General features: G+C 35.3%; 1 protein-coding gene across 5 annotated transcripts in view; it reads left to right on the top strand.

Moving 5' to 3' along the window:
- FER (FER tyrosine kinase) overlaps window positions 1-17,753 on the top strand; it is a 461,875-nt gene that overhangs the window by 269,396 nt on the left and 174,726 nt on the right. For all 5 annotated transcript variants that reach the window (XR_009214069.1, XM_032156698.2, XM_058440644.1 and 2 more), the window contains one exon: window positions 16,671-16,727. Coding sequence is in view for 4 of the 5 variants with exons in the window: in XM_032156698.2 (XP_032012589.1) it covers window positions 16,671-16,727 (57 nt within the window). In the remaining variant the exon portion in view is untranslated. The remainder of the gene's footprint in view (window positions 1-16,670; window positions 16,728-17,753) is intronic.

The following is a 17,753-nucleotide window of genomic DNA, read 5'->3' as shown; positions in this document are numbered from 1 at the left end:
AGTGTGATCATCAGACCAGTAGCATCACTATCATAAGGGAACTTACTAAAAATACAAATTATTGGGCCCTATGTCAGGCCTACTGATTGAGAAATTTTGAGGATGAGACATTAGTCAAGTTTTACAGGCTCTCCAGTTGATTCTGATGCAGCCTAAAGTTTGAAAAACAATTTTAATAACTTTATAAAGAGATCTGGTGGAGGTCATTCATTTCTTCTAGCATTCTTCCCTGCAATTCCAGGGAAGAAGTGAGTTACACACCTGACAGTAACCTTTTACTTTCCAAACTTAACCTATTTCTTTATATATCTGTAGATATATTTATATATAAAAAATGTTTTACAACTGATTTTAAAATGCTGATGATAACAATATAAACATTATCACCAAAATCACCTTGGAGAAAAAAATTGTAGCAATGCTGCCTTTTCCTAATGTACTTTGCAATTTGTTTCTTTTAGAATTTACTTCAAGGTAACTTTTAATCCAAAATAAAATGTGTCTTACTGCTTTGCAGTGCACCTGTTTTTCACCAAGTTTGACCTCCTAACAAGCCCACCAGATTTGACTCTTAATGATTGGCTTTCTAAATTAATTGTATGTACATTGATAATCTACAGACATTAGAAATATTCTTAAGTTGCTTAAAGGTAGTTTTAAGTATGAATTTCCAATTTCCTGCATTTGGAAATTAATTTTAAAATCAGTCTTAAAACATCTTGCCTTGAGCAAGATCAGCGTTTTTAGAATAAGCTTACTTTGAAATTATGCTTTTAAAAAATCGGTAATATTACTTTATAGTCATATATAATAAAGCATAAATTTGGCCCATCTCACTGGTCTGTACCACAGTTTTAGAAATAAGACCAAAATTTCTCTTTTTTAAAGAATCTTCTAAAAATCAACTTAGAACTGAACAAATAACATCCCTTTCATTCTTTGTTATTTAATAAAAAGAAATATTCCTTCAGATTATTAACTTGTAAGATCAAGGAGGAAAATAAGCCACATTTAGATCTCAATTTCCTTCTATATGACTTGGAATTTTTTGGTTACTAAAATTGGCTTGCTGGAAATCTTCCCTAGTTAGAGAAATTGATGGATGACAAAGATTAATTATGTTTTATTCAGCTATTATATATGCCCTTGTGAACTTTTGGCACACACTTTGCGGCCAAGCTTTGCCTTATGACTTTGTTTTTGTATCCAGAAGCACTCTGCCTTTTATGAACACTGTAAAAAGACCTCAAAACTGGTTTTCAGCCACTTTGCCAAACACCAGGCCTTGTACTGATGAACCTCTTTTGTTTATTTTAATTATTGAAGAGCTGTAGTGAAATAATTATCTCAATCGTTTTGAAATTTTCTAAATGGTCCTGTTTGATTTGGGTCTAATTTGAATGAAATGTTTGTTTTTAACACTCAGAACATAAAGACCAGCATGTTGTTGGTACGCTTATAACCAGGAGTTAAGGAACTATTTTACCTTTATTCTCCTTTAAATTCAAGTTATTTTAAGTGTTTTGCTTCATATGAAGTAGAATAATTTTAGCGTAGCTACTTTACACATCTTTTATCAGAAATGCCAAAATACTGCACACCCGCCTCATGATCAGATCCAAAAAGGTAAATATATAATACATATATTTGCTGTACTCAGTGTTATCCTACTACCATTTTAATTAATGAATTTAGATTTTAGCAGGTGTGCTTACTAACTGTAGGTCTGTTAAGATTTATTTGACCTGAATAAGAGTGAGAACAGGGATTATAATGTTGACTTCCCTGTGTGAAGTCTTTCTGGATGCTTCTTTTAGTGTTGAAATCAACAAGCTTCTACGTACATTATTTTTAAAAATGCATATGCATAATATAAGGGTATATTTAACATAATTATTAAGTCATTTAATGGACTGTAGACTCACAAGTGGGAATTGCTTTTCTCATTTTTAGTATTCTAACATTTGCTAGAGGGATATTCTGAATACTAGAATCTATTAGAATAAAAGTGTTTTTCCTAAAAGTAAGCTTTCTTCACCAATTTTTTCTTAGCTACTAGCTTTTAGTTAATAATGAAGGATTCTTAGTGCTTATCTTAGTACTTTATAACATTACTAAAGCTTTAGGATAAACAACATATATCCCATCTCATTACTATAAAGTAATTTTCTACTAAACTGTATGTCTTCTATGAATAAGACTAATTGAAAAGCAAAAAAACAAGCTTTCTTAGATTTGATAGATATTTATGAAACATGACCTTGTGAAATGTGTGAATTTTGTTCCTAAAAGTTGTTGTTCATCTTGCATTACTACAAGAAGTAAAATCCAAAAAATACCTACCATATGTTAAGCATTGCAAGACAGATAAAGCCCCTGTAGGTATGCAGCTTACCTTTTAGAGGGAGAAGATAGAGAAAGGTAAACAAATAATTTATAAGATAATTATAGGTTCATCATGCTAAAAAGGAAACAAGCAAAGTAATAATGTCCTTAGATCCAAAAGGAGGGCTACATCGCTGGCTCCATTTTGGCAGTCTGCCAGTTGCACCCTCCCTATAGTTGAGGAGTTTAAAGTACCTAGAATATGTGCCATATACAGTCCATGCATTCTACCTGAGAGTCTGTAGATCTTCATATTTCCTGTTCCAGCAACCCTGAGCCCACTTCCATGCCCTGCCCAAGCTGATGACTGACGTCCATTGTCTCAAGGGTAGACCACAGGAAGGGTGGCCAATATATTTGAGGAACACATGGATGCAGCTTGGAATATGCAGGAAGGAGAGTCTAGAGATACCACATACTAGGCTACATGAGGAGCATAAAGGAAGCAGGAATGGGAAGAGAAAGACGAGTAGGCTTGCAGTGTAGGACCTGGGGAGACTTCTCCTATACTGCCATGTTCTAGTGCAGAAGTCTTGAATATTTGACTTTCCAGGTTATTAGGGAGGTATATTTGTCAAAGTAATGGAAAAGAACATGTCACATTTAATGATTGGTTAACTTGATCTGTAAGTTTTACATATTTAGACATGTGACATTGGGCCCCACAAAGGCTAATGACATAATATATAGAAATATTACCTTGTGAAGGTCACTTTAGATAGGATGGTCAGATAAACTTTCTCTGAGGAGACACGACTCAAGTCAAGACCTGGAACATGAACTTGTAGCGGAAAACAAGTAAGTTCTGACTGGAGGGTATTCCAGGTAGAATAACTATGTCATACAAATGTATAGAGGATCAAAATCAACAATAACCAGATGCTTCATCTGCATAAAGAATCAAAAGAGGCCCTCAGAGGAAGGAATGAAATAACAGAAGGATAGAGATCTGCAGGGACTAGATTATGCCCTATTATGCTATAGATAATAGCTTGGTTTTTAATCTAAGAGCAATGGGGCATTACTGGAGGGATTTAATGAGAGAATAGCAGGTTCTTAATTAAATCTTTTTAAAGAAACCACATCTTTTTTCTTATGTGTAAAATGTATGTAAAGGGAGGATGGAAGCATGAAATCAGGTTAAAAGACTATTATAGTGACCTGTGGAAGGAAATGTTGTTTGCTTGGTCTTAACTGGTAGGAGTAGAGATAGACAGAAAGTGTATGTGCTGAGTGATGTTTTGCAAGTAGATCTAACATTTTCCCTGATGCATTGTATGTGGAGAATGAGGCAGGGCAAATAATCAAGAATGATTAAGATTTTTGGGTTGAGAACCTCGATTAATAGTAGTTACATTTACTGAAATAGAGAATGCTGTGAGAGAAACACAATTTTTTGGGGAGATAGCAATTGAGAGTTCTGTTGTGAACATGGTTCATTTGAGATACTATTAGACAATCAAGTGGAGATTTCAAGTAGGCACTTTGATACGTCCAAGTTGAACTCAGGGGAACAATGTGGACTCTCCTTTTGTTTCGTGAACATGCCACATGCTTCTTATGTCTCAGAGCCTTAGTTCCAGTTGTGCCTTTTGTCGGCAGTATTCTTTCCTACCTTTGCCTGTTTTCAGTCTCAGCTTAAATGCCAGTCTATCTAAATGGTTCCCTTATGTCCATTTTTATTCTCTATCTCAGTATTGTTTGTGTTTTGGGGTTTTTTTGTAACTTTTTTTTAATTTGCAAACATTTTCACTTTTTCTTCTCTTCGTGAAGAGGGACATTGTTTCACTCACCCTATCTAGCCAGTGCCTAGCACAGTGCCTGTCACTTGATAGATATTCAGTAAATACTTGCTGATTGAATGAATGAATGAGCAGTTGTGGTTTGCTTAAAAGGAAAGACAAGGTGCTAGGAGTAGAACAGTATGAGAGATGATGGACTCCCCTTTCCCCCGAAGATTTGAGGGTTCTTGAGTAAGAGGAAGAATGGTTAATGTTTATTAAGCACTTATTATATGTTAGGCACTGACTGAGTACTTTATTAAGATCTCATTTAATATTTAGAACCACACTATATAGTAGCTTCTCTTTTTATCTTTATTTTGCAGATAAGGAAGCTGAGACTGAAAGAGGCCATGTTGCTGAAAGTTACACAGCTAATGCAGAACAGCCATATTTCAAGCTCAAGCAGCTTCGCTCCATAGCCTAGTCTCTTAACAAATACATAGAACAGAAGACTATTTCCGCAGTGCTGTAGATCATTGTTAGTTTCCTTAGCCTTTGATGCTGTTGAAGAGGATTCTGATAAACTCAGTGGAATAGTACCTAATACTCCTCAGACGCCTCTTGCCAGTGTCAGGTTCCCACAGACCAACAAAATGACACCACTGAGTATTCCTTGAAGCCTGGACAAGGGTCACTCCTTGCATATCTCTTCCTCATAAGACTACCACCCTATGCAGAGTGGAATGGAAAGAAACAAAAGAAAGCAGTGGAGAGAGGTCCTTGGGAGCAAGATCCTGATTCACTTCAACTCACAGGCAGGTCTCCCTTTTTCTGGTAGCCACTGGGGACAGTGCCAAGCCCATCTGATAGAGACCCCTTCTTCATAATGGCCAGAGTGTGTGAGGTACGGAGGATAGTGGGTAGATACCAAAGAATGAAAGGAAAAAGCCAGGAGTCTCATCTTTTTTGCTATTTGAAGATAAAGGTACTGTCTAATCCCGCTTTCTTATTCCTATTGTCACTGGATAATAAACTCCTGAGAGCAGAAACTATATTTTGTTTTCATTTTAATGAGCCCCTGTGCCTTTCACATCATGTTTGTTAAAGAATTCATCAGCACAAGGGATAAATCTATGACATAGTATTTAGAGGTGAATAATAAGATGTTTCTTGTAGGAATTTGATAGACTGTATTGAACGTACATATTTTTCTAGCTAGCTATTTTTAGTCACTCAGTAGCCAGAACCTGGAAAGGGTCTGTATCAGCATTTTTTCACTTATTATCACCTGCATTGCTTCCTTTGGAGGGCATAACTGTTGGCTCTGAGAGTTTTTTAGTCAAGAAAAATCAGACATTCTAAAGTTGAGATGAATGAAAATGAGTTAGAAAATATTCATATGTGTACAGAAAATTGTACAGCCTTTTGTTCAATTAATAGTATCCTATAATAAACAAGTTTATTTTATAAGTAGGGAAATTGCATAGACATACATTAAAAATAAGAACCAATTAAAATCCTTACTAGAATGATAGAATAAAATAAATTATACACATACAAGAACTATTTTATGTAGCTTGCAAATATAATGAAATATTTTCTAAGGTAATAATGTGTGTGTCTCCTAAATAAGAACCATTTGGGAAGAAAGTACTTTTGGATTATTTAGAATGAATTTATAGAACATTTAAACAAATACTCAGTTACTAAAAGCTTCTCAGGTAGATTCCAGATGGGCAACTACTTTGCATACTTTCCAATAAGTTTTTTTTTTTCCTCTAAAGCAACCCTGATAACTTTAATGACAAAGCTGATCAAATTCTGAATAATTCTTGGATTATAAAAAGGTTCTATGGCTGAGACTTTGAGTGGAATAAATGTGCTGAGCCAGCTAGGGAGATAATGAAGCAGGCTGACTGAAAAATTGTATATAAAAGAAAAATAGAGATAGCAAATATTTCTCAGTATGAGTAGTAGAAAAATCTCTGAGAATCATCTTATGTATTGTGACATTTTGTTAATTATTCTTTCTTTTTGTTGTTGTTGTTGCCCAGGCTGGAGTACAGTGGCCCAGTCTTGGCTCACTGCACCCTCCGCCTCCTGGGTTCAAGGAATTCTCCTGTCTCAGCCTCCCGAGTAGCTGGGATTACAGGCGCCTGCCACCATGCCTGGCTAATTTTTTTGTATTTTTAGTAGAAATGGGGTTTTACTATGTTGGCCAGGCTGGTCTCAAATTCCTGACCTTCTGAACTGCCCACCTCGGCCTCCCAAAGTGCTGGGATTACAGGCGTGAGCCACCACACCCAGCTAATTATTCTTTCCAAGGATTATATGTTGGTCTTTGTGCATTAGCTCCAAAATAGCATGTTGTCAATATGTTTAGAAATTCATCTGCTACAGGTATTAAATCTTTGTAGAGAGATAATTTTTTTTTTAAAGTCTGATTTAAATTTTGCCTTTTTTCTTTCTTTCTTTCAAACTATTACACTGGATGATTACTATCTCTTTGACCAGGGGCTGGACAAAGCTTGTATTTCCAGTATTTTTTGTAATTAAATCCTCATGTTGAACCTGCACTACATTGGCTCTTGCTGAGAAATAGATTGTATTACTGTATTAGTGAATTAGCCTGTATTTAAGGTAGAATTATTTATCAAAAACAATGATTTAAAAATGAAAATGTTGAATTAAAAATATAACTTCAGTCACATGGAAGCAAGAACTTCTATTTCTGTTTTGAATGTTGGGGAGATATACAGGAATAGAATAAAATTGTTCTTTACTATTAGTAGTATTTTATTTTGATGGGCATTCTTCCTGGAGAACTGTGAATCAAAGGGAAGTGTTAATTTAAGTCACACTTCTAATCAGTCTGACGTACCTACTTGAGATCGAACTTCAAATATGTCTCTGTGCCCCATAAAGCCCTTTAAGGGATAACTTTAGGAAGAAATGGCACAACCATCCAAAGAGATTTGGCAGGGGTTGATTGACATAATAAATAATGACCATCTGTACCCTGTAGCAGTCCGCCAAGAAGCACAGTTAGTCCCCTGCAGCCTGGGCAGACTGCTGGTTGTCTTCCGCAGGTGAACAAAGGAGATGTTGCTTATTTGATAGTTGTTCACTTTATTTAAAATGACTACATTTGTGAGGCAAAATTCTAAGATTTAGGTTTTAACATTTTAAAACTAATTAGATTTTATTTTCAGTTATTTTTATAGCTTTTGCTTATTACTGTATCTACTTGTATAAAGATGTGGGATTTACATAGTGTTTTCATTAAAAGTACTATATTAATGACAGTTTTGTTGAAACCTTATTTTTAAGTGATTTTATATTTTATAGAAAATTTGATACAGAGTTATTGTGGGAAAATGGAATATTTGTCATTTATCTAGTGGAAATAAGTGGTATAGAGACCGAAGTTGAGTCATTATTTTTTAGGTTACAGATTACATAAAGATTATACAAAATTGACTCATAACTCTGCCAGTTATCTTAAGACATACTGGATTACAACTGTAAAGTTTTTTGTGATTTTATTTTTTGACACAAAAACTGTGAATGTGCAAAATGCAAACCTTTAAATTAGATTATATTCTAATAAATTCAGTAGATGAAGAGCAATCTGTAATTGATTTGCATGGAAATAATTTGAAACAAAGTATGTAAATCATAAGTTAAAAAATCGGTTAGGACTAGAACTTGAAACTTAAAATAGAATTTATAACCCATTGTGTTTCAATTAATTAAAATTGATTGCATCATCATCTCTGAACTTGAAAGAGTCATGCATTGCTTTAAATAAATTACTCTATTTTGGGTAACAGTGTAATTTGTTAGAAAGGACATAAGCTTCAGGGTCAGACAGATATGGGTTCAACATTGTTTCTGCCATTTACTGTCAGAGTAGCCTGTCTCTCAGAACCTCAGAGTCCTGGCTTGATGGTCTCACTAACACCCCCAAGTTCAGTGATCTACTAGAAAGGCTCACATAAGTTAATATAAAGTTATACTCAAGGCTAGGATTTATTGTCGCAAAAGACTCGTGTAGGAACAGCAAAAGCTAGGTCAAAAGAGGCTTTCTTGCCCTATTTATAGCAGGAATTGTATGGGTAAGTCTTTCTGTCTACAAACTGCAAGGCCATGTGTGATACCATTGCTCAGGAAATCCCATTTGAGTTTTGGAGTCCAAAGTTCTTGCCAGGGGCTGATCACATACCTGTTAACAGGACCAGCCATGGTGAGGACCCCAAACCAGGCACCATGTGCGTAGAATGAATATTTATGTTTACTTTAAACATGCTAACAACCTAGTTCTTCTTGATCTGCCACTTCAGTCATTATGGACTAACATTACTCGGTAACTTTTGAACATTCTGGTAGTTTAGTTCTCAGTTTCACCAAAGGTCGTCAAGAGTATAGAGATAAGCAGAAACTGAATGAAACAGACCTACTTTGTTAAACTTTACTCACAGAGTTATTGTGAAAGTTAAGGTAGAACTCTGTTTAGTTTTGGTTTTACCTACATCCTTTTAGGCTTTCTTCATCTGAAAATGTCTTTATTTTCTATTCTTTTTTTTTTTTTTTTAAATTAGAAACAGAGTCCCACTTTGTTTCCCAAGCTGGTTTAGATCTCTTGGCCTCAAACAATCCTCCTGCCTCGGCCTCCCAAAGTGCTAGGGGTGAGCCACTGTGCCCAGCCTCATTTTCCATTCACTCTTGAGAGATGATTTTACCACCTTTACTATTTACAGTTGAGAGTTATTTTCTTTCAACACTGGAAAGATACTGTGCTACTTTTGTCTGAACTGTGTGGTTTCAGAAGAGAAGTCTGCTTTCTGTGAATTGGTATACCCTGTAGGTAAAGTCATTTCTCTCTGGCTGCTTTCAAGACTCCTTGTCTTTCCTTGTCAGAAGTTTGATTATGATGAATCTTGGCTTGAATTTATTTGTGTTTATCCTGTTTCAGGTCCTGTCAGCTTCTTTTTTTTAGATTTGTGTTTTTCGCCAAATTTGAGAATTTTCAGTAATTATTTCTTTAAGTACTCTTTCAGCCCTACTCTTTCTCCTCTCCTTTTATTTCAGATTATACAAATGTGGGATTGCTTGCCTTACAGGTTCCTAAAGTTCTGTTCATTTTTTTTCACCCATTCCATTTTCTCTTTGTTGTTCAAATTGGGTAATCTATTGATCTGTCCTCAAGTTCAGTGATTAGCCTCTCTTATCTTCACTTTACTATTGAGTCCATTCAGTGAGTTTTTAAAATTTGCTTTGTAATTTTTAGTTATATACTTTTTATTTGGTTCTTTTTTTAATAACTTCTGTTTCAGTGGCTGAGATAATCTATATGTTTTCATATTTTTCAAGGGAATTTGTAAGCGATTATTGTGCATTTTTCTGGCAGCTTTAAAATCCTCATCAGATAATTCCAACATCTGATCCATCCCACTGTTGGTTGACTATCTTTTCTCATTCAGATTGTGATTTTCTTGGCTCTTGATATGATGGATGATTTTTAATTGTACCCTAGACATATAATCTATTATGTTAGGACATCTTGGGTCCCATTTAAATCTTTCATTTTTGCAGGTAGTTACCTTGTTTAGGTTTAACAGGTAGGGCCTGGCCTGCTTTAAACGGTTTCAATGACAGTGCAATTTTTAGAGCTTTTTTGGTGTTATTTTGTTTTGTTGGTTTATCTGGTGCCACTGGGCTTCCTTCTAACTTGTTCGTTTTAGTGCTGCCTCTAGGAGTAGAAGGAATTCCCCAAGTCTGGGCTGCCAGGTGTTTCACTGAGGAAGGGCATCTTAGGCATATGGGATTGTTTGGTAGACTTCTCCTGCCTCTGGGGAACAGAGTACTTCCTGGGCTGGGGCCTTATTGTGATGGGATTCTTTCTCCAATTAGGCATGCTGCCCTGTCATCTCTGTCAAGGGAGATAGGAGTTTCCGTGCATGGAGACAAAGAGACTTCCCAGGATAGGTCTTATTTTGTGGCAGTGCTTCTCTTGCCAATGCAACTGAGCTGCCTTGTTATTTCTCAGTTGGGAAGTGAGATAACAGGCCCACAGACACAAAGAGGCCTCTTAGGCTTGGTCGCTCATTTGGGTGGGATCTATCTTCCTGTTACTTCTGGGCCATCCCAGTATTTCTTGGTGGGGCAAAGCAGTCTTAGGCCAGCTGGGAAAGGGAGTCTTCCCTTAGCTGCTTATTCTTAGTTGGATCTCCAGTCAGTCCCCTTACAGGTGGTACTGGGCTCATTTGGTCATTTTGAGGACTCTCATATAATCCAGGGGAGGAATAGGCCTAACTGAGCTGCCTTCTATGGCTATGTTGGGAGTCAAACTGCCTTCTGTTGTGGCAGTAGAATGGAAGACATCCTGCCACTATTCTGTTCTCCCATTCCAGGAGTCCCAAACCAATTCACCCTCCTCATACCATCTTTCAGAGTTCCTTGTTTGCCTCTTGAATTATGTCCAGGGTTTATAGCTATAATACTCTCCTGTGGAAAGGAGCAGGGAGAATTATGCTTCTAGAACTTGCCCAATGACCATAGTATTTTAATTGTTTGTTTGGATACTGGATAATATACATTATATATTTGTATAGTAGAACAAATGCTCACATTTTTAAAAAAAATTAAAGGGTTACACAATAAAGAATATTTGGAGACCTCTAGTCTATAAGATTAAGTGAATACTTGATTCCTTGTTTAAGCTCTCCATGGCCTGGTTAGAAAGTACATTTCTAGTTTTTTACTGAACATTGCTCCCCTTTAAGAACTCTTTGCCTTCACTCTTCTTGTGTATTCACTCTTATCTAGAAGATTTCTACTTCTATGCTTTTGCCAAAGTTATTTTCTCCTTTTAGCATATCAGAATCATATCCATGTTTAAGACTTATCTCAAATACTACCTATTCTCTGAGACTTCTTCTGACTTTTCTAGCACAATATGGCTTCCTTTTCCTCTGAAATCCTTTATCATCACTTACATTACTCATGTGACACTTGAAATGACATTTTGAACAGAGTGTAATCTTAAGTTTATCTTTAACTCATCTGTTTGGAGATGAACTTTCCTAGAGAAGCAGTGCTAGCAATGTTTAAATGTATCTATAACATATGCAATGTATGGAGCATAACTACCATTTTACATGAGTCTAATGAAATATATCCTTATATGCGGACAGTTCTATCTTAAAATTCCAGGTTCATATTCCTAGACTTACACCCGTTCTCTACCAGCGTAGTTAATACTGAGTCCCATAGGAGTGGTGGGTTCTCTGGGCTATGCCAGAGAGACTGCTGCTTGGCAGACTGAGAGAAAGTTTGTTGGCAGTGAAGTAGAAGAATAAACTCTTTAGAGATGTTAGAGAGAAGAGAGCTAATGTTGGTAGAACTACGACAACCACTAATCATAGGTTAGAAAAGAAACTATGTTTCTTCTACACGGGTATTCTTGCCCAACTCCTACCCTTCACCCAACACACTTACATTTCCTCCCTGTGCCTCATTTTTTCACTCAACAGGTAATAGCTTACCTTATTGGTTGCCCCCACTTTCCTGTATTACACCTCTTTTTCTTTCTGTTCCTTGTGCTTCTCAAATTAACTACTACTTGCATTTGAATCCTTGTCTCAGGGTCTGCTTCTGAGAGAACCCAAACTAAGACAGGGACAGTCAGCTACCTCACATCCACAAGTTACTAGAACTAGATTCAGTAGCGTCAGGCAACTCCCCAGAAGGGCAGTTAATCCATCTCATTCATTTCTTCTTTTCTCAGTGTCACTCACGAATCAATTAATAAAAATAAGTATTATTTGCTTAGGCAATTAGAAGGTACACTGTGATTTCATGGGTTTATAAGGCCACCAAAATCTTTATATGCAGCCCATATCTTACAGTGATTACCAAAGTGTATAATTTATATCTCCAGAATATCTCTAAAATAAGAGAATTGATAAATAGGTAAAGTGGATATTTTTCTTTTACTGTAATCATAATATATTAATACTCAAGAATTAACATAAAGAATAGAATCCAAATATTAACATGTCAGAAGTCTAAATCAATCTGTTGTAGCTTCAAGATCAGGGAAATTTAACCATTAGTTTTGAACACAGATGTGTAGATTTTTCTGTATGGTCACAGATCACTTGCAAGCAAATGAAATGTTAAATATAACTCTGTCAACTCTATTCATTCCTATTGTAATACATCTTTTATGTCTTTGCCTTATTTCTATTGATGATTTATACTTAATTATAACTTTTATTTTCATTCATTAACCTGTGGACTGATAAAGCTACTATTCCTATTTCTTGGAAGAGACTAAGAGGCAGTCTGCTTCCATTTTTTCTGTTTTTTCTCTGTATTTGAGAAGGTTGCAAAAAGTCTCCTTGTCCCTTTAAAAAAAACAGAGCAAAGATAGAGACCAGAAATATGTAGTATAATCACTTTAGGAGAAACTAGCTCTGGAGCAGTTGTTAAGGAGCGAGCTGCAGCTGTCTTTGGCCGTATCTTCTGAGTGTGACTTTTCTTTCCTTTGGATAGAAGGGGAGAAGGAGAAAAGTCAGTAAAAGTAAAGGCAAATGCAGAGTTCCAGGCTTCTTCAGCAACTCCCCATTCTCCAACTCTGCATTACTCAATGTCCATGTTCCCTAATTTACTTTTGACTTGCCCTCTGAAACCATTTCAGAGGCATAAGTAAAGCTTTAGCATCATCGTATAACTGAAATTGAATGTCTTTCTCAGCCACTTAGCAGTCTCCTTAGGAATGTTCCATTTAATACCTAAGGGGGAGAGGGTTGGTAGTTCTACCCTGTCTTTATCCAATTTAATGGATTGGGAGTTTGCCTCTCTATCAACACTTCTGCAGACTATCTGCAGGTACCAAATTCTGATCAAAATAGTCACTGAATTCTCCTCGGGCATTTATCCCTGCCTCTTACAGACTGAGTCACATGTCTTTTTTATTGTTTAAATTTTTACTTTTAATTAACAAATAATAATTGTATATATTTATGGGTATGAGTACAATGTGTTGTTTTGATATATGTATACATTGTGGAATGATTATATCAAGCTAACATATCCATCACTTCACATAACTTATTTTTGGTAGTGAGATCATTTAAAATCTGGAGCTTTTTGTAGCAATTTTGAAATAGAAATACATTATTATTAACCGTAGTCACTTTGCTGTGCAATAGATCTTGGAAACTTACTCCTCCCATCTGACTGAGACTTTGTACAGTTTGGTCAACTTATCTCCATTCGTCAACCCCTCACACCTCCTGTTTCTGCTGACCAACATTCTGTTCTCTACTGTTCTTTTTTTTTTTTTTTCTATCTATAACTTAGACTGGATAATTTCTGTAGATCTATTGATCAATTATCTAAGGACACTGAAATTCAAATTTGATATGACAGGCAGTGAGCCAGTTTGGTCTGCAGACTTAGTTTGCCAATCCCTAATTTGGTTCAATCCATGATGGACATGTTTAGAAGGTAGGCTTACTTCTTTTCATTTCCAGGTTACTTTTTCTACCACAGTGTGGTATGTTTGGGGTTTATTAAAAGCCTGGGGTATTTTATCAGAGCCTCTTCTTCTTGCAGGCCCTGAACTCTCTCTGTATTTTTTAACCTATTGGCTTCTGCTTTCCCAGTGACCATGTGCATTCAAGGGTAAAAGTAGCCCATAAATCCTTGACATGGCTTCTTTTCTTAACCTAGCTTTAGTCTGTCAATACTTCACTATTTTGGTAGCTCTCCAGTGCCTTTGAATGGATGTTTAGGGGTTTTCTTTGTTCTGTTGTTTTTTCTTTTTGTGTTTTTGTTTCTACATTTCATCCTGTTTTTCAGTGGTTTGCACTACAAGGATTTGCTGATCTGCCTAGGTTATCACTGTCTAAAGTGGAAAAGCTGTCTAAGAATCAGTTTGCAACTTGAAAATAACTTTCCTGACTGCCAGATGGCACTCTTAGAAGAATAACATTTCTTATATATATAGGGTGTGGGGTGGAGTATTAAACCCCAGAACTGCTAATCAAATGGAAAGTACGGCTCTTTTATTTTTTATTAAAAAAGGAACTTTATGGATGTATAATTTATATAAAATAAAATTTTCCACAGGTTTTAAATATATAGTTCAGTGAAATACCAATAAATTGAACTTTTTTTTTTTACGGACTCTCGCTCTGTCGTCAGGCTGGAGTGCAGTGGCGCAATCTTGGCTCACTGCAACCTCTGCTTCCTGGGTTCAGGCGATTCTCCTGCCTCAGCCTCCCGAGTAGCTAGGACTGCAAGTGTGTGCCACTACGTCCAGCTAATTTTTGTATTTTTAGTAGAGATGGGGTTTCACCATTTTGGCCAGGAATTGAACATTTTTATAACCCCCCGCAAAGTTGCTTCTTTCCCTTTTGCAGTCAGTCTTTCTCAACTCCTGCCCCAAGCAACCACTTCTCTGATATCTAGCATTATAGATTGTCCTTCTCTAGAATTTTATGTAAATGGAATTAGTATCTATGTATGTAAAGCTTGTCTAGATTTATTAGCTCAGCAAAATGATTTGCAAGTGCTCTGTTGTATGCATCTGTAGTAAGTTCCTTCTTATTGCCAAATAGTCAATTGCCTGAATGTACCAAAATGTGCTTATCAGTTTTCTTTTTGATGGACATCTGAGTTGTTTCTAATTTTTGGCTATTACAAATAGAGCTGCTTCCAGCATTTTTTGATGAATCTTTTCATGGATATGTTTTCATTTGTCTTTGGTTAATTCCTAGGAGAGCAATTTGAGTCATAGGATGTGTATGTTTAACTTTATAAGAAACTTCCAAATTATTTTCCCAAATCCAAAAATGCTTTTTTTGCATTTGGGAAAAAAATGCTTTTGCATTTTCACCAGCGATACATAAGGATTACAGTTGCTCCACACCCTCACAATCTCTTGATATTGTTAATCTTTTTAATTTTAGTATCTTAATGGGTATGAAGTAATGAAAATGAAGTACCGTCTTAATGTGATTTGTATTTGTGTATCACTGGTGACTAATGATGTTAAGTGTCTCTGAGGTTCTTACTGGCTATTCGTTCATCTCTGCTGAACTTTTTTTACACAATTTCTTGAGCTGGGTTCTTTGTTTTGTTGTTGAGATACGAGTTTTGTATATGTTCTTCATACAAATGCTTTATCAGATAGAAATTCAGTATTGCAAAAATGTTCTCCCAGGTTGTAGTTTGTCTTTTCATTTTTTAAATGATGCTTTTGAATAAATGTTTTCAATTTTGATGAGGTCCAATTTTCATTTCTTTTTTATAATTAGTGTTTTTTTGTGCTTCTCTGAGAAACCTTCGCCTACCCACTGGATCATGAGGTTATCCTCCTAAGTTTTCTTCCAGGATCTTTATAGCATCAACTTTATATTTAGGCAGAAAACTATGCATAAAAACTATTGCATTTTAAAAATCAGTGTCGTCCCTTTGTTGACCTAACAGAGAGTGTTGCTGGAGTGTTTGCCACATGGTATTTCAGAAGGTAATGCACTTCAAATAACTGTCCAGGACATTTTAAAGTCATAGTTAGGGTGAATTTTTACTTCAAGATGTCTGATTACTTGTTACAACTCATAGATCATAATTACGTTTCAATCTGTCTTTGTAATGAGGGGAAAACTATACTCTAACATTAATAAGAAACCTAACTCATAAATAAAATATATCAACCAGAATACTCTTCCTCCAACTCTTCCTTCCTACTCCCCTCCTTTTTTTCTTCCCGTCCTCTCTTTCTTTCCTTTTTATTCCTCCCTTCCTTTTCTCTTACTTTTTTTCCTTTTTCCTTCCTTCATTAAAAAACATATTTTTTCTTACATTATGGTATTGTGGGGTTTCATAGTTGAGCTTTTTTTAGATGATAAAATATCCTCTAGTAATCAGTACTTGAGATCAGATAATGGGATGCTCTCTTTCAATGATATGTTTGCATCACTGGCCTTATGCACCCTAGTGATATTGTAATTGGTATTTGTTGCTTTATTATACCACAGGAGATTACTTGGGAAAGATATGGGACTATACGAAGTGTCATAGACAGCTATAACTCATGGCCCATTTATATGTGGAAAAATTAGCTCTTAGTAGTATGATTTGAGTAGAAAAATTTCTAAGATTAAATGAGAACTGAAAATTTTGCATTATAAAATCAAACTCCCTCATGTACTTATGACAGCTTTTTGAAATGACAAATAATAGCATAACATAAACTTTATGGTTGGTGGAAAGTACATGCTGTGTTCTAATTACAGGGATACTATCATTTCAAAGGGTGAGATTTCTGATAGAATTTGGCTGTAATGTAGACTTTAATATCCTATTGTGTAGTATCGTTTCTTAAATTTGTTTTACAGCATCTTGGGGTTATAACTTCTTAGTGTGCTGTTGATTGAATGGTCTGAATGAAATATCCCTTTAGGTTGACTTTCCACTGGCTCAAATGCAACTTCAAGAAGTGTACCCTTGCTTGTACCAAACAACTGTTCTTATTCTTTGCTGTAGGACAAGAAATGGATTCTCAGTCATGAAGATGTCACATTGGGAGAATTACTGGGCAAGGTATGTAATCAACTGAGCTAAATAACCAGAAGTCTCTATATTGATTGTGAAGACTGCAGATTTTTTCATTTTCTTCAAAGCTTTTCTTATATTGCCGCAAGGCACATTACACATTAACTAGAACACAATGCTGTATCTGTTATCAATATTATGATGCTCACTGAAATAGATGTGTGAAAGTCTTTGAAAGATTTAAGGATGATTCTTAACTTTTAAGAATATTATATGTGTGTTTTCCCCTGGAAGGACTAAAAATCATAATGATTTTATTTCAGTGTGCAGTAAAGTCAAAACTAGTGAACTGAGATTTGAAAAGAAACAGTGAGATAATAAAAGTTTAAATAAATACCTAATAGTCTTGTTCTTTTTGTTTCTGGTTACATGTGATAGTTTAGAAAAAAATGAAATACTGCCTCTTGGGATTTCAGGATTGTATATAGAATTATAGTATGTAACAACACTGGGCATATTTCAATCTAACAATGTGGACAAGACACTTGTTTCAATATAAATATTAATTTTATAACTAGTTCTATTAATCAGAAAAAGCAACTATATATAATAAGAGTCCCTTTTCATCCAATGTAGTTGGAAGTTTCTTTGAACTCATAGGCCGTAGTCAAGTATATGTTATTTAACAATAATGGCAGATACTTGAGAATTAACCAAATGGACTATTTGAAATTTATTAATAACTGTTTTATTTATAATTGAGTTCCAATGAATAAGTATTCACTTTTTTGTCAGTGACTTAATTAGTGATTATTTCCATTAATATATAAAAATGTGAATTCAGTTTAGCTTCATGGTGTGATACAAAAAATAGTTTAAAATCTATATATTTAGGAAAAGCTAACATATGAGTGATCAGTACTGAACTTAATTAAGGCTCAACATTTTAGATAAGGAAATGATTACTCATTACTTTTTTGATTCAAATGTAAACTTGATGAATTGACTATTTTCCCCTATTTTTAAAAAATCTCTGAGAAAGTAAATCTCTGTTGAAATAATGTAGTTTGCAGG

The sequence above is a fragment of the Hylobates moloch genome, unplaced genomic scaffold (assembly GCF_009828535.3).
Source record: "Hylobates moloch isolate HMO894 unplaced genomic scaffold, HMol_V3 SCAFFOLD_6, whole genome shotgun sequence".
Classification (NCBI taxonomy): Eukaryota; Metazoa; Chordata; class Mammalia; order Primates; family Hylobatidae; genus Hylobates; species Hylobates moloch.
This window is presented reverse-complemented; position numbering and strand designations above follow the sequence as displayed.